Source organism: Blennius ocellaris, assembly GCF_963422515.1.
Source record: "Blennius ocellaris genome assembly, chromosome: 18".
In the NCBI taxonomy this organism is placed as follows: domain Eukaryota; kingdom Metazoa; phylum Chordata; class Actinopteri; order Blenniiformes; family Blenniidae; genus Blennius; species Blennius ocellaris.
The window spans coordinates 4,845,288-4,869,670 of NC_137667.1; the positions used below are offsets into that span (position 1 = coordinate 4,845,288).

The following is a 24,383-nucleotide window of genomic DNA, read 5'->3' on the forward strand; positions in this document are numbered from 1 at the left end:
CACACACACACACACACACACACACACACACACACACACCTCATTACCTCTGATGGATTACAGCACATTTCAGGCTAATAACATAGACATACTTGTACACACCACGAATAAATGCACTTACACACAAACATCAGACTACGGCAGCACTGCAGTCAAACACAGATGGACACAGACCTGCCACCCCGGTGTCACCTTCAGCTAATCCTTGTGAGACACACAGCAATCCATCCACTGGCCACACAGATTTACCCATAATCCCAGAAAATGAACTCATTCTGAGTGCGGGTCTATTTCCAGGTAGCCTCTGGTGTACAATATGGCCACTGGTTTATACACTGCAATTCTGTTATGTAGATCAGCTGTAGATTTGGTGCACAGCACTTGTGTAAACTAGGAAAAGGCACCTTGAGAGGCTATAAGGAAGGGGAAGTTGGGGAGTCGCGGTGAGAGAACGAGGGTGAGCAGCTTCACGAGTGTGTGCGTGTGCGTGTGCAGACGCAGATTTAATTGGATGGGAATGTCACGTAGGACAGGGGACATGAGTGCTGTCGGTGGTGTAGGTCGTACACCAATTACTGCTCCGCTCTCTTCAAAACTGGATGGGAGATGGAAGGCTGAGAACCCACTTCATTATCAAAGTAAGCCCCCGTGTTGATAGCAGCCAAGTAGGGCAGCACAGTGGGGGTAACCGGGGTGGAGGGGCTGCGGCGCCAGTCTGTGAGAAAGGGAGGCGTTGAAATTAAAACTGACACCTAAATTGCAGAGAAAAAGCGGGTGCAGCCAAAACTTGATGTCTGATTGCATGGTTTTTGGCTTTTCTTTTGAATATGGAAGAGCCAAAGTGAGACGTGCAATCAAAACGGTACAGTGAGACGAAAGGAGAGCTGATGTCGAGCACGTTAAAGACAAAGATGAGACTTTGCTCAGAGAGCTGGGAACTGGGTAAGTTAGCACCTGGAAAAGGTCCCATTTCCTGGTTTACAGCTTTCATTGGGAAATAACAAAGCAGACAACATGGCCACCTCCTGCGGTACGGCTTCAATTCGGCTGTCAAGAGTCCAGAAAAAAGACAAACCAGCTCGACGTGTCACACATTAACTAAGAGTTCAACGAAATGAAGCGCAGGAGTGGGTACATTGGCTTTGTTTTCTGCTGCAATCATGTGATCACTTTTCCTATGAAGGTTAATAGTTACAGACAGCAAGTCCCACTAAAGTAGAGAGGCTGAGTGTCGTAATTTACATGTATGAGTAACAGCATATTTAAGATGGAAAATGGGCAATTAAAATTCGTAACTTTCACCAAATCAATGCCAAATTGAGTGAAGTCAGACATGGGAGCTTTTTGAAAGCGTTCCAAGTGCGACGCTCTCGGTCTAATGGCATTCAGATGTATCTTACACATTGGAAAGTGGGGCCTTTCCTATTTCCCAGTTATTATAAGAACCCCAAGTCTATGAATTTATCGTGAATGAAAGAGAAGGAAAACACACCAGTTCACTGTGATGAACTACTGACAACATTTACCATCGACTTGGCTGAATTGTGCGTCAGTTGTTATATATATATATGTATTGTGTGTGTGTACTGCCTGTAACTCTACACAAGTCCAAACTCACTGCCACACAAAAGCTGAAAATCGCCTTGGTTTTGTGCTTACCCTGTGTTAATGGAGCACCTTCACCTTGCCCCCCCCCTCAATACACATACACAGAGGACAAGTCTATATATAACACCTCACTCTCCCACCTCCAGTGTCGATCCCTCCCTAGGTGCTGGGGAGTTGCAGCGTAGAGATATCGCAAACACTTTGCCAAGAAGATGCTTTCTAAAGGTCAGCTGTTACTTCCTCCTGAGCGGAGATGAAGGACCGACCGCCAAACGTCCGGGTGGCATCTGTCACATCCTCACCGCAGGAACGTAGTCCGCAGTCTTTATCCGCGACGTCGGTGAGTGAAGGTCTGACCGGGCATTAGTTTGCCAAGAGTCAACGTAATCGTTCACAGCTGTGATTTTCTGTATAATAGGTGAGTATGGCTTTAAAAGGGAAAGATTGAAGGGGGGGGGTGTACAAGCAAAAAAAATGGTACGAGAAAAATGGCTTGCCTGTTGCTAAAGGCTGAAAATTGTCCGAAGTGCCAGCCCGCCGTTTACCAATGACGCAGAAGCACACACTGCTCGCACTACTCATTACCTGCACTCTCTCTGCGTTTTCCTACTGCCGTCCTCCAGCGCACCTGCAGTCGCTCGCTGATGTTTCCTCTAACTGTTTCACACACACACACACACACACACACACACACACACACACACACACACACACACACACACACAAACTAACACACCCGCCGTACCATCCACCTCCATGTCTCACAGACCCCGGCGCCCCATTAGCCAACAATGAAGAGGAGACACTGTCTTTGCTCGAGCATGTCAGACAGATGCGGCATCACTGGCCCCGCAGGGCCCCAAATACACCCATCACCCTCCTGCCCACCTAATCAGTGCTGTGAAGAGACAGAGAGAGCAATGGGACAGAAGGTCCAGGAGAACCGGTTGGAGATGATGGGTAAAAGAAGAAATCGCAGAGGGGGAGAGGATTGGGAGGCAGGCAGATGGAGAAATAAGTGAGAGAGATGTGATGATTTGCCTGATTTGAGCCCACTCGCTTTTCCCTCCCCAGAGCCTTAAATTTGCTAAAAGATGTGATGGACCCCGTTTGGAGCTGGGAAGTGACTACGCATGCACATCCAGTACACAACGGACAGGCAAATGTTGCCTTTTTTGGCAACAGGCAACACAAAAGCAGATTTTTGTGAGACCATGTCAGCAAAAGCACCATGCGGACTTGCAGTAAGGTCTACTTAATAGCCTACTTAATAGTTAAATCAATGACTCAAAGCACTTTTACCACCAGAATTCTTCAAGTAGAGTTTCCTACTTTGAAGAAACAGCAGCTGATTATGTAATTAACAAATTGTTGAGATCTGGTAACTCAGTTTGCTCAATGTCTTGTAAAAAAAAACCCAACAACTATAGAACGTTGATAATCACCGATCACATTGCTCTGATGGTGAATGTACTAAAACACAGAACTCTCAAAAGTTTCAAGACTTTAAGTTATTGATTCTCCAATTGACTTTTAAGTCAGTTAAACACATACAATCGGACTCCTTGAACTCTGCTGCAGACGTCCGGAAGCCGTGGAAACATGTAAACAGGATTTGCTGCAAATGCAGAGCGGCGAGTCAAGGCAACAGAGAGAAAGACATGAGAAGAGAAAAATCAACGGTGACATTTGGGAGGGGGGAGTGGGGATGGGGGGGGGGGGGGTAAGACAGAGGGGCTGGTGAGTGTGTGTGAATGCTGGTGGGAGGATGGTGGAGACTGGGGGTGGAGTTGGAGGGTGAGCCGATGCTTTGACAGCGCAGTAGGGGCCAGCGCTGTGAAGTTGCTTAATCCCGAGGAGCAGGGATTAGCTCTGCGGGGGGGGAAACTGCCTCAGTGAGGGGGGCTCTGGAAGAGCCTGTTGTCCCCATGCACGGAGTCATGCTGCGTGGCTACCGGGGGCTGGCAGCACCAACCCAACACACACACACACACACACACACACACACACACCGGTGCCCCCCGGCCCCGTCTGACCCTGGAAACAAATCCACACAGGGACGTAGAAAAGACTTTCCCATCGCTTCATCATTTAGCGTGGAGATGCTGCTGGAAGAGCCGGGAGAGATGAGAGAGCGCGTCGTCACATGAGCCCATTGGTTCTGGTGTGACTGATGGCGTGGAGCTCGCAGGCCCACCTGGGGCTTCTGCTTTTCCACTCCTCTCATCCCGTCGGCCCGGCACCGCTATCCTCTTCCTGGCTCACACCTCTTCTCTCCTCCTTCCCTCTTTTCCGACTGGTTCGCTGCAGGGGCCGGGCACCTGGGGCTGCAGAGCTGCGGGATACTCCGTTGTTATTAGCGTCATTGCTCTGATAGTTATTTTCCCAATACCTCCAAAAGAGAGTGCTGTTGGGCAGGAAGCTGAAAAAGGACAAAGGAAGTCATCCATCACTGTGCAGGACGACTGCCTGAATGTTCACACGGAGTAAATCCTGAACACAATCGCCATGATCTCCCGTCTTTGGCCTGCATGACAGCTTCTCTTTCACTGCAGAAACACAGAAAGGAGCACATCCCTCTTCAGAGTGCCCTGGTACCCTTGCCTCACCTCTTCTCTGGCAACAACCGAAGCTCCTTCCTTCAATAAGACTGATGCAACGTCTCTATCACCCCCGGTGTCCTCCGGTATTGGACCTTTCTCTGGGTGACTGGCAGCTCGCCGTGCACACCACCTGCGGATATCATGTACTTAAGGACTTGTCAGTTTATGGAGCAGCCCGCTGAAGACTTCAGCTGCGCTCAGCGTGCGGTGTGATGAAACCCCCCGCTGGAATCTCCATCTCACTGTATGTTCTTGGTCATGCTCGGCTTGACGAAATTTCCCGGGAGCCATTGAATGCACCTCTACAAGGTCGGCCAGGCATTACAACTCGCCTGCTGCATCAGGCCGGGCCAACATTCCTGAATCATCCCATTATGCTGGGCAAAAAAGTACGGCATAAAAAAAAAAAAAGTCAAACTTGTGAAATATACGGAGAAAGGTTTTGTTAAGAGTCAGATGAAAGCTTTGGTTAAGTCAAGGTAAGGCTGTAGAGGAAGTGGAAAACCCTCACAGAGTTGTTTAAAAAAAATAAAACAGCCCAAAAAAAACAACCCTGACCCACAGCACTCAATAACTGATGCCTGAATAATAGCAAACAGTGGTAAAGTGCAGAGATGCTTATACGACAACAAATGTCAGCGAGTCTGAAAAACAAACAATGAAGCTTTCAGCACAGATTTTAGTGGAGCATAAGCCATTAAAAAGGTCATTTTAGTTTTCATTCAGAGTTGTTAGCCAAACAGCACAACACCCCTGATGAGACGAGCTCGTTGCTGTACTCAGTGTCATATTGCTAACAGTCTTCATGCAATATTAACTCGCTATAGAGCTCAGAGGACGCACAAACCTGCGTATAGTGTGCAATAAATAAAACAAAACCATCGGTGATTGACACATCATTAGACATCTATGAATTATTCAATATCTGCAATCATATTGGTTTGCCAAAGGATCAACATGCTGAGGAGCATGCAGGCCTAGGGTACCTGATTGCAAGTTAAAAGCCTCCCAAACTTGACTGCTCCCATCTCTAAAAATCTGTCAGTCATTAGTGCAGAGAGCAGAGAGTCGAATAAGCCTGAGTCAGTCCTCTGCGCGCTGATTCGGACCTCCTGCCGTTCCCAAAGAAAGGCTGCATCCTACTAGCTTTCAGATGGCTCTGATTGAAGACATAATTGTGAATGTGGGTGAATTTCACGGTTAGAAGCGTGAAACCCTCGGTGAGATGGATGGAGAGATGGGGAGCGACGGGAGGCAGTAAGGACTGCAAATTAGGTGTCGGGGTTCTCGGGAGCCGGAAGGTAGGAGACCTTGGCCGGCGTCGGCTGATGTATGCAGTCACGTAGACGGACGGGCAAACAAAGCATGCATACAGGCATACATATGTACATATACTTAAAGGAACAATGAGGCCTGCAGCAACGCAGGCATGTGCATAATGAAAAAAAAAAAAGACTGGCTCCGTGTGTAAACAATCTTGGCATCAATCAATCGGCGAGTGGCGCAAATCGAGCCTGGCTGTCGCACCATTTCATGCAATTCCCTCGGCTTTCAGATAGCATCACCAGCAGCCATCTGCATATCAAACCAGGCAGCCATTCACATCCGCTGACTAATGATTCCTCAATGTTATTAACTCTCGCATATTACAACCGGACTTCAGACGTGTGCAGCACTTCCTACTTGAGCAGAGGCAAAGAAGAGAGAGGCTCCAGTAACAGGCTCGCTTATCTCCAATGGCCAGGATTCTGTCCTGCTGTGGCCTGGCTGCCTCCCTGTTGAAGTCACGACTATCTTTAGAGTTTTGGCCACACAGCGGGCGAGCCGCAGCGGAGCCAACTCGTCTGTACAGCCGAGTAATACCTGCCAAATGTGGCAGTTAGCTGCAAAATAAAGGATCAGCAGTTAATGGGCTCATTCATCAAAGCAGATATGAACAAATGCCTTCAGAAATGGCCTGGGAAAAAAAATAAAAAATTGTTCTCAGTCATTTGCAACCGTGTCTGTTTTCTCGAGTGAGACCCGTGAAATAATTTATATGCAAACTCGGCCAAAAACAAATTCCAAGGTCAAAAAAGTGCTTTCAATGTATGCAGAAGCACACTTCAGCCACCCGTGCGTAGGAAGCCAAGGCTATAAAGTGAGCCATTATTTAGTTCATAGCTGTGAAAATAAATAAAACTAAAAGGTTTTGAAACACACAGGTCTTCGAGAGGGCTTCAAACGGGAAAAATAGGAACAAAATACATCAGCTTTGTGGTTTTCACAGTGAGAACAGAGAGTGAGATTGAACTTTCAGAAGAAAAATCTATCTTAAAGTGCTTCTGGCCAGCACCTTTATATATATAGAAAAAAATAATAATAATTTGAGGTGTTAAACCTGTCTTTTTTGAGTCTTATAAAGTTGCTGCTGTTAATCTGTCAAGCTCTTCGCTCAGCTGCTGAGATTGTGTACGATTTGCAGCAACCTGTCTTTTGAGTTGATTCGACTCGACCAGCTGCCTGTTGTTGGCAAATCCTTCCTAATCTTTGAAAGAGCTCCACTCCTCCTCAGAAAAAAAACAAACACACGTCCAGTATTAAGCCTCAAAGTGTGTCACCGTACTTTTTCCTCCTCAGAATTTAAGCTTTTTATACTTTCGAAGGCTTTTCTAATAATTGGTACAGCGGTTAATGGCGAGTACTCTCGCCTAATGAGATAATCTGGGTATGATGTGTGGGATTTGCATGTTCTCCATGTGCTCGTGTACGTGTTTTCCTGAAACTTCGGTTTGTTTTCATGGCAAAGTGACTAAACAGAGAATAGAAATAATCTATAAATGAATAATATGAATCTGAATCTGAATCTGAATCTGAAAATGGATGGAGGGAGGCAAGAAGTGCAGTAAGAACAAATAAATCTTATACCATGTAGTTTCAAAAGCCTCAGCTGAACCACAAACGGATAATACAGCATAATGGTGAGCGGTACAACATGCTGCCACAAAAGCTCAAATAGAAAAAGATAGTAAGTTACACTGAAAAATCTATATAAGGTTTGCGAGCTGCTAGGAACTCACAGTCTGAGTAAAAAAGAACAGGTAGTTTTTCATGTGCGTGAGTCTCTATATCAAAGACAGGAGGTTTTTCTCTAAGGTATAGGAAGGAGCGGTTACATAGGCCGTACTTCCTTTTTACACGAGATCCACTCTGATAAGCTGTTTACATGTCTGCACTCTCACACAATAAAGAGTGATGTGGTTATTTACAGGGCAACTCACGTGCTGGATGAGACACCAAACTAGTCTCATGTTCACTGTGACAATGATCACAATGTCAAAAGTGAGCGACAAGCCTGCAATAGAGACCGTTTCATCAGAAAAACAACTTTAAAATGTGAGTTATAACTCAGGGGTGGTGTAAGTGCTGGAAGTACTTGGACAATAGCAGGAAATCCAGGATTGTAGTTGTGAACGTGTCTATCCGCTTTGTGATGAACTGGTAAACTGTTGTTATACAGTGATAGATATTAAAAAAAGATTAAATCCTGGGATTATAGGGAGAAATAACATTCTCGGGGATCCATGTGGGTATTTTTTTGTCGATGAATGCATATAGCACACTTTTTAATACGCTGCTGTATTTAGAGTACAATTTTGTTCATAGAGAGTAGAAAAGATACCATCTTCACAAAATGAAGGTGTGAACAGTGTGAATTGGGAAAGTCTTCATAAAGAAGCAAACAATTTAGCTGAGCTATAATTTGTGTGACTTTTTACAAGGGAGCTCTGATAATAATAATAAGCCAAAACAATACGACGGCACTCCGTCGCTAATGCTCAGGGAAACTGTTGCTGTGAGGTCTGAGAGAGCGTTCACACGAGAAGTTGTTGTTAATAAGCGGATTAATCAACTTTCCAGCGGGACGCGGCGATGTAGTTTTTGTCGTGAGTGACAAAGACAAGCAATTACAGTTATCTTTGCTGTCACCTATTTCCCTCATGACCCGACTTTCCAAAAGACAAATTACACTCACAAAGTGATATGTGGCTGTTGAGGAGCTCTCGCAGCTCAGCCCATTTAAAAGCCTAGTTTCTTTATATGACAGGAATATTGCTCAAAGGTATAAATGTGTATCACGGCTCCAACAAGGGTATTTATGCTTGAGGAAGAGCTCACGGCTTCATCTATTAAAAAAAAGAAAAAGAAAAAAAGATACAAAAATTCATGGGATGTCTACGAGCAAATCATGTGACCCTTTAATGAAAATATTAAGATTATAAATCCCAACTAGATTAAAATGTTTTATCGGAAGAAAGGAAGCTAAAATATTTACAACCTTTAACATACTCATGTTATTCCCCAGCCAAAGCCGACAACCTCGACCAACTCCTTCGTAAAAGCCGGTTAATCAACATTTGGGAAGCAAAGTTATGCTAAAGGGAATTCACAGCAGGTCAACACGTCCAGCCTGCTAGAAAATGCTATTTTACACAAAATAACACATTTTAAATGGAAATCTGTACTATGAATAATGCATTTGTGATCATTATCATAAAAAGAAGCAAAAAAAACAAAAACCAAAAACCAAAAAAAAACAACACATCCATATATTTAAGCAATTCATTCCAGATTATTGAGTCTTTAGTCCTTCGACTCGATTTCGACTCCTGCCCCTCACGGTGGTTTTCTGAAAAATTCAATATAAAAGCCTGGGTTGCTTAGAAACAAGGCCGTTGACTGCTCCTACAATTTACCCAAACAGCTTCAGAGACCCCGTTAGCTTTTACATGATAAGGCCGGTGAAAACAACCCTGACCCCGTGTTACAAATGGTTTACTTCAGCCCGAGCGGCACGCATTTTCTTCTTCCCGATTCAAGTCCAAGTCTTTCTTCTGGCGTGTGGGTTTGTTCTCTCCAGCCTGAGCAGCCATCCCGAGTGCAGCACTAGGGCAGTAATGCCAAGCAGAAGAGGCCTCTGGTAGTTCTTGGAAAGAGGCAAAGTAGGTTAAAGTTTTACAGTGCTGATAATTGAGCCCAGTTGCTGGGGGCCACTGACAAGCTTCGAGATTGCGCGCACACACACACACAAACACACAGGCCAGAGAGGCAACATACAAACACATCACACTGTGAAACGCTGATTTCTTTGCAGCCACGAATGCCCCAGATACATCGGCGGCTCTCAAATTAAGCAGCTCAGAGACAGAGGAATCAAATGCATTTCCATTACGGGGCAAATATTCCATCTACCCCCTGTCATAACGACACTGTATGGCAGCATTAGGGGGGAAATATCAAATTAGGCTGTTTCATTTGAGGGCTGTTGTGCATCGCGAACAGCTTTGGAGATCAATTGAGCTCCTAGGTAATGAGCGGCAGCGGCCTGCTCTAATATACTCAGTAATGTTCTTTTGATTGCTTTGGTTAATCTTGCTCTGCGGTGCAGGGGGAGCTACAACACCCGCCCCCCCCCCCCCCCCCCCCCCCCCCCCCGACACTATCTCTCTCTCTGGTTACAGGAAAAATATGGACGTGTGGACGGTGTTGTAAAAACAGTCAAGTCATCAGACCATTAAATCTGGACAATGTCGGCTCATGTTTTGTGCCACTGAGAATTTGTTACACTGCGAGACAGCGTGGCCTGTGGCTGCTTTTATGGCGAATAGTTTGAGCAAACAAACAAAACAAAACAAAAAAAAAAGAAGAAGAAGAAGAAGAAGAAAATACCTGGCTGAATAGTCCAGAGAACATAACCTTCAAAATGAAGTGTCAGTGATGTGTTGATGCTGAAGTGGATGGAATCAGACACAGTGCACCACTTTGATCCGTGAAAGCAAATCCTCTCACTCATCCGCCGCTCGCACAAACAAGTGAGAGGCGCTCTGTCGCTCCACAACAACCCTCACAGCTGTGACCATTTAATATGCTCCAGCTCCAATTCATTGCTCTGCACATTTTTTTTTTTGCTCTCGCAGAAAATGCTAACAAACCTGTCTAACCACTTTTGCAATATGCCGCGCCACGCCGCTGCACGCCACACCATCTGCCACTTTTCGCCGTGCACTGTGAATATGTATTTGGTCAAACTGGATCGCTCGGCGGCGGCTCCCTTTTGCACGTTTTCGCAGGATCGTCCACGTGCACGCTCGGCGAGGGCTTTCAGGTCGCGCTTAGAACCGTGAGCAACTTTTGCAGTCGCCGGCTGGGAGCCCCTGGTGGCGGTTGTGGTGTGAAAGACGAGTGGCACGACTACGTCACCTGAGTTTTTTTCAAAAGTTTTTTTTCTTACCTCTCCACGTGGTCCAGGTTTCCCGACACCCCCAAGCCTCCGATGGCGTACAGCTTGCCGTCGTACACCAGGCTGTTGTGTCTGCAGCGAGCCACCGTCATCCGGGACACCAGATTCCAGTTGTCCAACAAGGACATGTAGCACCACACGTCCGCCACCATCACACCCGACTCGGTGCCCCCTGGAAACACACCAAGCGAAGGCATTCAAGTCGGCTTGTTGGGAAGTTCGGAGCATCTGGATGCAGACTGAAGAGCACCTCTGGTGATCAAGTATACATATTGCAAAACCTTCCTCAAAGTTTTAGTACTGAGTGACTATATTAGTATTAAGATGAGGGAAAAAGATGTCAACTCTTTGTCTGCTTTACCACGACGAGGAGAGTCTGGGAATTGGAAGAATTAGTAGAGTTGGAAAAAAACCCACACAAACAAACAAAAAACAGGTAAATTATTGTTTATGGAATGTGCAACTTTTAAGACTAAAGGAGGCATTTTTTCACAAATCCCATCAAATTAAATAAATTCTTCTTTTTTTTTTTTTTTTTTACCTCAAAAACGATTTAAAACTGCTTGTGAACTTGCTACATTTACACAAAAATAACCTGCAGTTTATGTGAAGTTTCTGAAGTAAAAATCAATCAGCATCAACCAGCATCTGTTTATTTGTAAGCAAATTAGTGTCCCCCCCCATTGAATTGAACTTTTACTACTCCACTGAGACTTTTCTTTATTTTGATCTATTATTGGTTAGTGGATGTTTAGCTTGGATCAGAAACTCAACAGTGAAGTACAGAAACCTCAGGTTATTGTTTCGTGGGTATATTAAACCTTTCAGAGCAATTTGTGGGGGTCCGTCAACAGATCACCACTTCTTTTATTATTGACTAATATTATTGGAACATGCCTTAAGGCAGTAAGGAGCCTGTGGGCACTGGTTTTTGGAGCAAGGCACTAATAAAGACATGATACTTTCACACAATAACCATGATTCCCTGTTTTATATTTCAATATTTCAAGAGAACAGCTTTAGCTTTTGGCGACTTGATAATATGCTAAAAAAGTGTTTATGCAGTCTACAATGTTTGGCCTAAAGTGGTTGAATAATGAAAATAGTCAACATTTTATAGGTGTAATATAATAATAATCCTCCTGTCAACTTGTTATGTGACAAACAACAACTAAAATAAACTTGATTTAAATGGGCCCAGTGCATTTCCACCATCCTGAAGCTGTTTTTCATCAACCTTTAGTGTATTCCAGTTTTCCATTACTCACAGATCATGTTTTGTTTATAATAATTCCCTCATTAAAAATAATTCCACTGTTTTAGTTTTTTGCCCACAAAGTTCAAAAGCAAACAAATTATTTCTGGTCTGGTCCCCCCCTCCCCCCCCCCCCCCCTGCAGCGTTTATTCTCACTGAAGGGTCAAATTGACCTGACCAACATGTGTTAAATACAAACCTGCAGGGGGGCAGTTTGCAAATGTGTGAAATTACTCCCCCCCCCAAAAAAAAATAAAATAAATGTGCATGTTTACTACAGTAATTTAGCCCAGCAAAATAAAGACTTTTTTTCAGTAAAGTTAATACAAAAAATTTTTTTTTTCCTGAATGTTTAAACTTTGTAATGGGTCACTTTGTGCTGCGTGAGTTTTTAAACCTTCCCTCCTCATTAAAATACATAAAATGTGTGTGTTTTTATTATACAGGCTCGCAGTGACAGACTTGGACGAGTCGAGCTGACTGAGAGGTGCTCGCCGCTCTGTTGACAAGTCAACCAAGCCAACCAAGAAAACTGTACGCGTTTCAGCTCTCTTCAAAGCGGCTCTGTCAGCCGTGTAGCTTGACATGTAACACCGGCCCGCGACTCACTGACCCCCCCCCCCGCTCGGACCGCGAGGAAGGTTACACGCCGGAGCCCCGTGATTGGCCGCCTTACAACAACCCTTGATTTCCCCACCGGCTGTCCCGACTCCCAGCGGACACACGCAGGCCTTTTCCAATGCCCAAACAGAAATTTACATTTATATGAAAAGAGGGAAGGGGAAAGGTACGCGCAGGACAAATCCTGTTGCATTTCCACGGCGCAATGTGAAGGTCTGAGTACCGTGCAAGATTCTTGCACAAATGGACCGTGGAGTGAGAAAATTCAAGTCTACCTCTGGAGCAGCAACTTAAAGGTGTCTCAAAGTGGGAGTCACTGAGTGCACCCTGTGTGTGTATGCGTGTGTGTGAGTGTGTGTGTGTGTGAACAAAATACACTGCAGTACACAGCAGTGACTGTAAAGCCAGACAGAAAAAAAAAAAAGGCCCTTCACTGAAAGATAAACAGTAGAGACCGTCGACACAAAAAAAAGAGCTGTTCTGACAAGAACTACATTAAAGTTTTCTGCAGTCTTGAGTTGAGAAAAAGACTTTTCGAGCCACAAGTGCGTGAACTTTGACATTGTTTTTTTTTTTTTTTAACTCTTTAACTCTTTCAAGAAAAGCCACGAGGAGAGAGCCGCGGTGTGGGTGGCTTCAGTTTGTCTGGTTGTGGTGGCAGCAGAGAGGAAGAAAGTGATCCTAGTTAGGAGTATAACAAAGGCGTTAAACACAAAATAATCTCGACAGAACTCAAGTCTAAAGATTTATATTGTGCCGTGTGATCATCTTCAATGCATTTTTGCTGGAAAAGTTGGACGAGGAAGTTTGGATTGTTTGATTTCGTATGAAAATTGATAAGAAAATATTATTATGAACTCAACAGAAAGGGATCAAAATTTTTTTGCATTTCAGTGTAATCCAAAAAAGATCTTCAATTTGGCACCCGAGTTAAGCCACACATGTAATTTGGCCAAATGTGATAAAAATCAGGAAAACGTTCTGCAGGATTTTGCGCGGATTTATCTTCATCATCACTCCAAAGTCTTCAGTGGAAAATTAGTAGATAACCAAAGTCACAGAAGAGTTAAATCACATTAAATTTCAGAGGCAGCCATCCGAAAACCTAGATAGCTGAGAGATAACGACCCAATGGGGGCTATAAAAAGTTTCAAGAATTTCCCCTCTGGGGTCAATAAAGTATTTCTATTCTATTCTATTCTATTGATCAACATTATTTACTTCTCTTGGAAAGATACTTGAGCCATTTAGGCTTGAAAAGTTCTAAGAAACGTCTGTAGCCGATGACAAAAGCTTATGGTCAAAAACAGACAAGTCACATGGAAAACTAGAGACACTGTGACAGTAATAACGCCTCCAAATCCATCAAATGTGGCATCAGATTGGGTGCAGAAGACGAGAAGCGGGTGACAGGGAGCGACAGGTGGAACCGGCCTTATTTAAACCTCTCTGACATTTAAGCTCAGCTACTATATTTTCAAGTATTGTATGCATTGCAAAATCTTCAAAGCTCTTTGTCACCTTCAAAATAAAGGTTGTGGGTGCTTTTGAACTTGGCAAGAGATTAAATAGATCCCAATGCAGGTAGAAAAAAAATTCATGCAACTGGTGTAGATTTCAATAAACTGCTAAATTCTTCATCACCAAAGATTTCATATATTGGCAAGACTCCATCAACTGAAACACAGGGTTTGCATGCGGCAGCAACAATAAGAAACAGACTGAGTCAACAAGACCTTTAAAATCCAAAACTAAATGCCAAAAAAAAAAAAATGACGCTGGAATAATCGCCTGTGTTTACTCAAGTAATTTAAAATACAAAGATTTTCAGATATTGACATTAGTCAGTTAAGCATTAATTCAAACCCAATTTAACACAGCGCTACTGCAATGCACTGCATCGATTCTTTGGCAACTGAAGTTTAAAAAAAAAAAAAAAAATCAAGTATACCACAAGTTTTCTAAGAGAACATTTCCATCAGCAGTGTGAGTATCTGAAGGCCTCTCTTGTACTCCCCCTGGACTGTGTGAACTGAATGGCTGCGCCAGAAGAGCTGCAATTGCGGCGGAGCGAACAATTTAGCTCACCTGACAGGTAGATGTTGTCTCCCGCCGAGATGACACTGAAGAACTCGCGGTCGTAGAAGGGCAGGCTGGCCAGCGGGTACCACTTACTGTTTTGGGGGTTAAAACAGGTAACTGCCGTCAGGGACCGCTGGTTCATCCCGATGGCCTGACGTCCTCCCACCAGAACTATCACCTCCGCGACACCTGGAGGACAAAGGAAGAGGAAGATCGAGATGCGGGGAGGGGGGGTGGGGGGGGGGTGGGAGAAAAGAGAGGGGAGAAAGCAGGCCATCAGGAAAATGTTTCCACCGGTAAATAAGAGCCAAGATTGAATCAAGGGGCTCTTTGAGAGAGCAGTGCTGCAAACCAGGAGGCATGATTGCAGGGTGTTAAGAGTCCTTATATGTAGCATTTTGTCCATCTTATGAAAAAGAAAAAAAAATAACTAGGTTGCATGTGAACACAGAGGCAGTGGCAGATTAAAAGGGACTCTGTTTTGAATTCAGTAGGCCTTGGCTCTCAGTGAATCAATGAGCTTAACTCAAAACAAAAAAAAAAAACTGATGCCAAAATACTGAAAAAGAAACAACAACAAAGTTTCCTTTTGGTCACAGGAACCCTCTGAACTAAATAAGAAAGTATAACTCAATTACTAAGACTGATGGCGCTGCCATTTGTTTGGTTGCAGCCCGGCTCTCAAATTCTCGCTCCTGACACACACCATAAGCGGCAACCTACAAATTCACTCGTCCACACGCTCGCTGTGAAATATACACTGCTGGGGCATCGCATGAGAGAGCAGCGGAAAAAAAAAAAAAAAAAAAATCAATAGGCAAATCAATGTGTGTGTGTGTGTTTGTATGTGAGCGTGCACCTTGAGTGATTAAGGAGGGGGATACTCCAAACCTGCTCGCTACTCAAGCCTGTAACAGCTCAGCACATCTCTCAACAGACACACACACACACACACACACACACACACACACACACACACACTCAAAACCGGTGGATAAAGACACCAGTGATCCAAAACACACAAACAGGTTGGCAGGCGGCCACATGTGCGTCTCAGGTCCTCTCAGTCTTCGGCGGTGGCGGCAGGCTCCAGTGAGCAGGCGAGACGACAGACAGAAATGAGCTGTGTGTTTGTAAGCAGCAGCACCCGGAGGGGTGGTGGTGGTGGGGGGGTGGGGGGGCAGGGAGGATGATTGGGATACGTAGAGGGAATGAAAGGAGCAAAAGAGGGAGGAAGGGAGAGCTAATCTTCATAAACTCCGAACCTGGAGGTAACCACTAGTTTACCTGGATCGATAGTCTTCCTCACATACATCCTCCTGACAGCGCCCGGCCTCCTCCCTGTTAAAACTATTCACCCGTCTCTCTCTCTCTCTCTCTCTCTCTCTCTCTCTCTCTCTCTCTCTTTTTTTTTAACTCCGTAAGCTCCTATTTTCTTTCAAAGCTGGTAAAACAGGGACTTTTTCTTGAAGAGGAGGAACGGGGGTAAAAGAGGGGGAGGACGAAAAAAAAAAAGATACGAAAACTACAATGGGCTTTGCTGAAGCTGAGCAAACGGAGCAGTAAGAAGCGCCGCAGACATATCTTGGACATACAGCTTAGACTTAGTGGACAGCTTAAAGCCGGCTGGCTCTTTTCCTCAGGAAGTTTTCGAGAAAGTCTTCCTCTGCGTGGGACGGCGATGGCTCAATGAGAAATGGTGAAGGGTTTGTTCACGCGGGTTTAAAAAATAAATAACAATTTAAAAAAAAAAAACGGATGGGAGTTGGGTTGAACCTGTTCTGGTGATGGGTCTGTTTCTGTGGCCGTGTGGCATTTTGACCCTCACTCCCAGCCTCAAACATCCCCTCAAGACCTCCAACAGACCTTGGAAATGCACTTAATAAATGGCAGTGTGGTTTTATAGGACAGCTGCAGCTACGGCGGCTGTTCTTTGACAAAAAAAAAAGAAAGAGTGAAAATAAGCACTCTGTCTTCCCTCTCACGAGCCTCCCACCATACCTACATTCCCACATTAATTATATTGACTTTGTTCTGCTATTGTTCTTCTTCATGATTAGTTTGCTGCCATTGCTGTACATGTTTGCACCAAATTTCTCTTTATCACACGCCGTTCTTCAACTCTATTGGATTTTAAAAGTACAGCTATTTTCTTTGTAGAGCTGAATTTTTTTTTCATCCTCTCGCATCTCCTCTGCTTTCATCTTCTTAGCCGTTTCACTTTGTTGATATTGACTGCTTCAATTAGCTTGGCATCGTTTCTGTGCCAATTTGGTTGTTTTTTTCTCGGAGCAGATCAATCAATGTTCCACTGCTAAACAGCTCTTTTATTATCTGTATAGGTTCAAATTATTAAGGAAGAAATATTTAATTCAATTGCATCCTTGAGAGCGAGCGAACGCTAAATTTCCCCCCGCCGCAGGTTTGCTTTTCACTTGAATCCTGAAATGTGAAGAGGACAAAATTACAAAAGGACAAAATGAAGTGCAGCCTTTTCTTCTGTTGTTATTCCACATGCAATCCGTTTCAACCACCGGACTTCAATCCCCACAGAATCTAATTAGGCCAAACTTAAGCAAATCCACATGCGGCTTCAGCGTGCACCACGCACGCAGGCCTCCGTCATCACCTAGCGCACATCGTCCTCGCCGCTTTCTGCTTGGCCGGACACGTCAGAGGGAGTCCACATCTGCGCGCTCAGGCTGCAGCGCGCCTTTGACCCCCTCCACCCCCCCCGGAGCCCCGAGCACATTCGCAAGCCAACACCGGCCTGTCAGAACACAGCAAAGCACGTGAGCGGCACCGCTGACGGGGAGTCACGGCATCAGATGAGATGGTTGCGTGGGTGTGTGCATGCGCGCATATGTGTGAGTTTTTTTCTCAGACAATGAAGCCTCGCAGGGACGGCTGTCAGTCAGCGTGGGGTTTGATGGGACTTAGGTAGGGGGATGAAGGGCTGGAGGATCGAAGGATGGAGACGAGCGGTTGGGGATGAAGGGATAACCAAGTCTTGACAGCTCTGTTTTTTTTTTTTTTTTTTCTGACAGAGTTTATACCCATGGCAGTTTGGGGAGAAATGTCTCCTCCTCCTGATTGTTACTGACCTTTTGTTATGTTGCTGGCATATTTCTAAACTGTCTATATTCAGGGAAAATATCAACTTGGCACAAGTTTTGGGAAACACAACAGCTTCATTTGTCAATTCGGTATAACTTTATCTGCACTTTAGAAGCAGCCAACATTTCTTTCTTTCTATTCTTTGGACATTTACCACTAAGACATACTGAAAAACTGCCAGTCCTTCATATTTAGAAGAAATATGCTCACCAGTCAAAACACTGAAACATCCATCCATTTTCCAAAACCCCATTAAGTCCGGCAGTTAACGGTGGTTGGAAGGAAGGGTAAAGCCTGGATACGTCACCAATCCACCACAGTGCCAACACAAGCCAAAATAATCCTTTTTCTTCCTGTCGTCCTTAAAAAGGTTTGTTGTCCACAAGGGAAAACTCCATGTGACACCATGAAAACTACTCAAAAGGATGCAGTATATATGCCAAGCCTATAGGTGGCGTTGTAACTGTGCCACAGAAATACACCAAAACCAGAGAGGAAAACCAAACAACAGAGAATTCAATAAATTAACATCTCGCCTTATTAAACCAACTAGCATCAGTAGCTTCTGCAGCTCGAGCTGGCGGATGGAGTCCACAACAGGTGATGACATCATCGTTTTCAGCAAATGTGCGTCTTGCCCATCGGCACGTCAAAGCCAAGGCAGCATTTTAAAATTCCTCCACTCTTGAATCCATTTTCAAAAAAATTATTTGGGGTGGATGATCGGCTAAAAATGAGGGGGTTACATGAAAGGGTGTCGTCTTGTGGACAACACGCAAATCCAGGAACACAAACATATTTTCTCATACTTAAGAGTTGATTTAAGCTCTGTTTTCACATTTTGGCTCCCCCCCCAAAAAATGTTCATTTACATGGCAATGTTTTGAAAATGACCTCCGTTTAGAAGGAAGATGGCAGAAACCCTGAAATGGTTAGCATGATGGGCCACTAGTAGGTGCTGTTGAGCACAATGATGAGCACACGGACAAGAGAGTTGTATTTCTACTACTGGTGACTCAACTATAAAAATACAAAGTCCCAGGATAATTTAAACTGAGTCACGACACTCTGGAGGCCGCCATTGTTGTTAATGTCCATCCGCTCGTGCAGAAGAACTATTAGCAATGGCTGTGGTGTGCATGAGTCGGTGCGTTCCAATTTAGGATCCGTTTTCAAAAAGTTGCCTCTTCAGTGGCTCTGAGCACGACTGTTGCGTAAAAGAACACCACTTCTCTGTTTTTACTTGAAAATATTGTTTTAATGGGGCCTCAAATTCACCAATTCACCAAACAGGACATTGTTGTTTTCTGTTGGAATAAAGACGAAGTGGCCAGAAAACTACAAACAAACCTTTTTTTTCTTCTTTCTCTGTGGCGCCAGTGCTGACCACTACAGCCCCGGACCGTAGTTTTAAAAACCCAAGTCAAAGTTTTAAATGAGGCAGTAGAATAGAGGAGCAGCATGGGAGCGTGGACTGAGCAAAAATGATGGAAAACATCTGGACAGAGTGTTGCATCAAATCCCTCAGGAGGCGAGTTTCAGCCATTGTGTGGCCGGAAAAAAGTCCCTAAAAAGGACTCGTAGGGAGGGATGGACGGGCTTGTGTGAGGACTGAATCTCAAATTGAAGGTGATTCCCACCTACAAATCGTGATGTGAAGGCACACACACACACACATACACACACTCAAAAAGAAGAAGAAAAAAAAAACACACACACACACACCCTTGACAGTTACTGCCTATTGCTTCCACCCAATTCCACTCCAACTAAATGAAACCTATCTGTGACAGGAGCACGTTGCCCCTGCACTACCACATGCTGGAGCAAGTTGGATTCTCACTGTGGACACACACACACACACACACACACAAACACACACACGGATGTACAATCGTTCCCTAAGAGGAGAGTTTTTTGAAAAGATGAAGACAGAACGGAAAGATTGCATTGTCGCCTCCTTCCTGCTGCCACCGTCAGTCTTATCTCACCTTTATGGGTCTCCTTGCTCTGTGCAGCATGCTGTGACCCCACTTTCCTTATTCCTCTCCCTCTCTCTCTCTTTTTTTTTTTTTAGCCTGCAGCAAACACCTCCCTCTCTCCTCTGTCTTAGCCTCCGGGAGACTTTGCCCTCTCTCTCCCTCACTTTCTCACTCATCAAATCTTTTCCTCTGAAACCCCAGGAGCCCTTTGCTGTTCTTCCAATACACTCTCCATTTCATCTTCCTTCCCAGCCTCCTGTTCTTTCACCTCACGCTCCTCTCATGACCTTACCTTAACCAGCCACACTTTGTAGCCCAGCAGCCACAGGGACATTGTGGGGTTCAATTGGGTGGAGTCAAAGAGACAAACAAGTTTACATCAGGGAGCAGCTCGGCGGTGGGGAACAGTGGAGCAGATAAGTGTGCCGCTCAGCACATGAGGGCCATGGACTGTCCCCTCAACAGCGTACTTACAGAAGTTGACGAAACCAGAGACACATTGTCTCTAAAAGTCATTCCCAAGGTCTAATCTGATCTGTTTGCAGTTCATCGTCGGAACAGGCAGTAATGTTTGAAACCCTAAGAAAGTCAAACTATGCAGCCTTGGGGTTAAGTATGCTTTGTTTAGTATGGTAATTCATCAACCCGAAGCTTACAGCTGCTAAGCAACATAAGTGCTCTGTTGTTTCGTAATGAGTATAAAACGCTCATATTTGTATGAAGCATAAACAGAGATGTTCGCTACCTGCTGACAGACGAAATAAAATTATCTCACTGAAAACCGGTTACGTGCGGAGTTTGATTGTCTTTGGCTTCGGGTGATTTTGTCTGATTCAAACAGTTCCGTTTGATTCAGTACAAACGGGGATCTATAAAACCACAGCCAGCGAGGTTAAATAGCTCAGCCACCACCTCCACGTCTTAAATGAGCTGAGTCGGCTACCAGTCACCAGTGAGGGGAGCCATTGCCAAAAGCTACTGATCCGGTCAGTGACCCCAGTCGTATGAGTGCATGCTCGGTTCATGGGGGCGAGCCATTGTTCGAGGGTTGTTTATCAATGCGAGGAACTTTGTGAAATATGCACAGCATACACAATAAGCACTTTCTATTTGATTTGAAGTCCTCCTGCAACTTCTCATCTTGTTTTTATTTAGTGTAAATTAGCTTCCCGATATTCAGTACATTCAAACTTAAAATTATGCACAGGGTTTCTGTTTTGTTTTTTTGTTGTTGTTGTTCATATTGGAAGCTCATGACTGTTGGAGCTCAGTTATTTCATTTCTCCTAAACTTTGTTATTATCTTCAATCAAATCTATGTGGTTTGCGGCCGGGCATTAAGCGCATAAATCACAGGACTACGGCGATGACACTGACAAACAACCATCTAGTTCAGTCTGACAAACAAAGGAAAAGTGTCTGTGTAGAGAAAGGTGCCACACGCATACATATTTATGCGTAAATGTACGCATGGTGCATATATATATAAAGCGGAGGAAAGTGGAAGCATGCAGGCTTCTACTCGGCGGATATCGCAGCCACAGCGATACCAGCAGTCTGCCTCTCAAGGCTCCGAGACATTCATATCTCCCTGCTGGTCCATAACCATTTCCTCTTATCTCAGCCGCTTCTCTCTGTTCTCTCTCTTTAGCTTTTGCACCCCGCTCTTAATCCCATGATTTCTCTCCCAGGGTGTTAATTTGCTATGGTGAGGATCAGGGGGCCAAAGGCTCCCAAATAATGTCAGAGTCCAGAGAGGTGCAATGTGTATGCAAGCTGAATACTTTGTGTGTGTGTGTGTGTGTGTGTGTGTGTGTGTATTTTTTGTTTTTTTCTGTTGAAAAATGTGCACTTCAGCATTTAGCTGTTGCACTTGCACTTGACAAAGCTTTTTATTGCTCAGCGTCCCAGAAACCATGTTTAAAGGCAAAGTTCAGTCACATTTGTCAGTTGCTTTCATCAATTCCTGACAGTGGAAACCGTTCTGATTAAATTTGTTGATATTCTCAGACTTCCCTCCTTTGTCACACACTAAACCGGCTTAAAAAAAAAAAAAAAAAAAAAAAAAAAAAAAACAGCACTCTGTCCCAGATATTCACAACAATCCTACACACGTCGGTGTGAACAGATAACTTTCGACCGAAGAAATCTCAGAACACCATCCTGAGTTTGTTCTGTGGATGTTCCCGAGTAACTGGGACATTGTCACTGGTAAAAAGATGTTCCTGCTGAATATTTCAATCCGTGTGTTGCACTGGGTATAAATCTGGGTAGAAAACAGACCCAGCTTCAGGAGGAAAAGGGGAGGATTTCTTGTCATTTGGGTGAAGTCACCCTTCAGACATGGCAGTGTTTCATTGTCATACAGACAATCCGACAGAGTTCCACATGCACGCTCAGTCGAAACAACCTCATCCACACCATCAGCACGCGCAATACCGAGGCTCAAAGCGGGTTCAATCTGTCACTTGAATATTGGATGAGGATGAAGCCGGCTTCCAGGCTTTCAGCAGGTATGGAGGGTCGACGTGCCAGATGAGGTGTGAGCAATGATGCAGAGGCTGATCCATGTTCTGGTAAATGCCGTTCCCTTTGGGCCTGAACACAAACTGCAGCTCCGACGTGGAGCGAGTGGAGTTTTCTGGCAGCGGCCAAGGCGACCGTTCACCCCTCTTTTCTTCCCGTCTCGGCAGCTCGGGTTGACAGTGGGCACTGGTCAAAAGGTCAACTGGAACGGACCTTAACTTTTGGCCAGAGCTTCCGCTGATATTCAGACCCAGGGGTTATTTGATCAGGGTTTTTACCGCCTCCATGTTACATTTATGAGCCAAGATAGATGTGTTTGCTTGAGATTTTACCGATATGCCGAAAAGAATATCAAAAACTCATACTCCAACTCTCCAGTGTGTAGCTACAGCCAACTCTCTCTCTCTCTCTCTCTCTCTCTCTCTCTCTCTCTCTCCCTGCTTCCTTCTCCCACAAATATCATCTCAGACTCCAGAAATAAAATCGGAAGAGGATCCGCTGAAGGGCACTTTTCACATAGAGCGATTAAGACATTTCTGGCACATTCTCCTGCATCGTGGTTTTCCGGTTTGAGAGGTAAAACAGAGTAATCTCACGCTGCATTGGCTCTAAAAAGACAAACCAGGCTGAATAATTACACGGAGCAGGACAATAATCAACAAAGTCTTGACATTAAAAAAAAAAAAGACTCAAAGCTTTTTAATTGTCTTTCCAATCTGCTGACAGGTTCCTCCTCCACAACCATCGCCTCGCTTAATGGTTCGTCTTGAGGTTGTGCAGCCAGACAGAAAGATGAGAAATAAATTCAATTATTCCACAGAAAGAAGTGATGTCAGTGTTGACGAGGAGCAGTTTGTGAGAAACGTCAGGGGGCTCAGTGAGGCGGATCAGGCCTGAGCCGACGGCAGTAGGTGGCAGACTTCAGAGGCGAGTCGGCTGATGATCTTTAATGCCGTCTTTACAAGGCGTAAATCTTTCTCCTTTGCTCCGCGGTGGCGACGCGCTACGACTACTCTCCAAGGAGCCGCCGGCGAGCAGGGCGGAGGTGTGAACGAGCAGATGAATGTCACGCCCACGGGCTTTCGGACCTCACAGAACAGCCGTTTCTTATTGTCTCCCAACGTGGATGGGAGCCACACGGTCGTACCGGCTGATCTAATGAAATTCAGCTATTTCAGAGCAAAACCCACAACCGGCGGGGCGGCAGGGTTTTATTTTCCTTCTCTCACGCAGCAGGAATGTAAAATGGTCAATAAGGTTTCATATCAACATTTCCAAAATAATTTAGGGAGCAGCTTAAACCCTGTTGTAACACATGAGACACCTCTGATCTTAATATGGGAACAAAAAAACCTCCAAAGAAAACGTGTTTTAGGGAGCTTTAAAATCAGTAATCTTCAACTGCAAACACCAAGTCATGTGTAAAGAATGATGACACAGATAAAGCACCCGTGTAGAAAAACGCTCGACTGAAACCACAACATAATTAAACTTATCTCAGCTGCCCCGACTGCCGCTGTGCATTAGCGTAGTTTAACTTTCTTGCCTTTAGATGCATGCACGCACGATTACAGCTGATGAAGTGGACAGAGTGAGGGGGAAGGAAAAAAAAAGTAGAGCTACCGTTTGAAGAGTCTCTCCTGCAGTGTATGCATTTAACGGTTTAACAATGTGAGCGTACGCGCGGGTGCGAGCGAGCAAGACAGAGGAACAGTGCGAGCCGAGATGGACCCCTGCGTCTCCTCGTCATTACAGCTCATTTGTCTGAGTGCTATTCCACTTGGCTGGGTTGAGTTAACAGTTTGCCCTGGCGCTCTCCACCCTCCTCTGAGCCCTGCACAGCGACACATGTGGAGAAGAGGAAATGGGAACATAATGTATGAGATTCTCTGGGCACGTGCGCACGCACACACACACACACACACACACACACACACACACACACACACCAAAGAAAACTTTTCCTCCTCCGTAATTGTACGCAAACAAATATACAAACATCAATGTCGCCAAATTCCGAGCGCACCTCATGACTTCAGACAATGTTTGTGAGTAAACTCGCAGCACCAGCGGCTGTTTAATCCCCCCTGATCCCCCGGAAAGTTTAATGACAGCTAATCAGATGCACATCCACAGTCTAATTAACCAATTAGCAGCTAATGGATACACATACAGCACGCAAAACGCAGCGGATTCATTAGGAGACACTCACTTTGCCCAAGACTCTTTTTTTTTTTTTTTTTTTTTTTGGGGGGGGGTGGGGGGCAAATGTGAAAGACAGAAGGCTGTTAACCGAAGACAACATGCCC

General features: G+C 44.8%; 1 protein-coding gene across 1 annotated transcript in view; it reads right to left on the reverse strand.

The window, feature by feature from the left end:
* Nucleotides 1-24,383, reverse strand: part of klhl29 (kelch like family member 29) — a gene marked incomplete at both ends in the record, with an annotated part of 120,896 nt that overhangs the window by 33,626 nt on the left and 62,887 nt on the right. Inside the window, 2 exons of the mRNA XM_080513990.1 lie at nucleotides 10,483-10,663; nucleotides 14,457-14,639. Of these exons, the coding sequence (XP_080370116.1) occupies nucleotides 10,483-10,663; nucleotides 14,457-14,639 (364 nt within the window). The remainder of the gene's footprint in view (nucleotides 1-10,482; nucleotides 10,664-14,456; nucleotides 14,640-24,383) is intronic.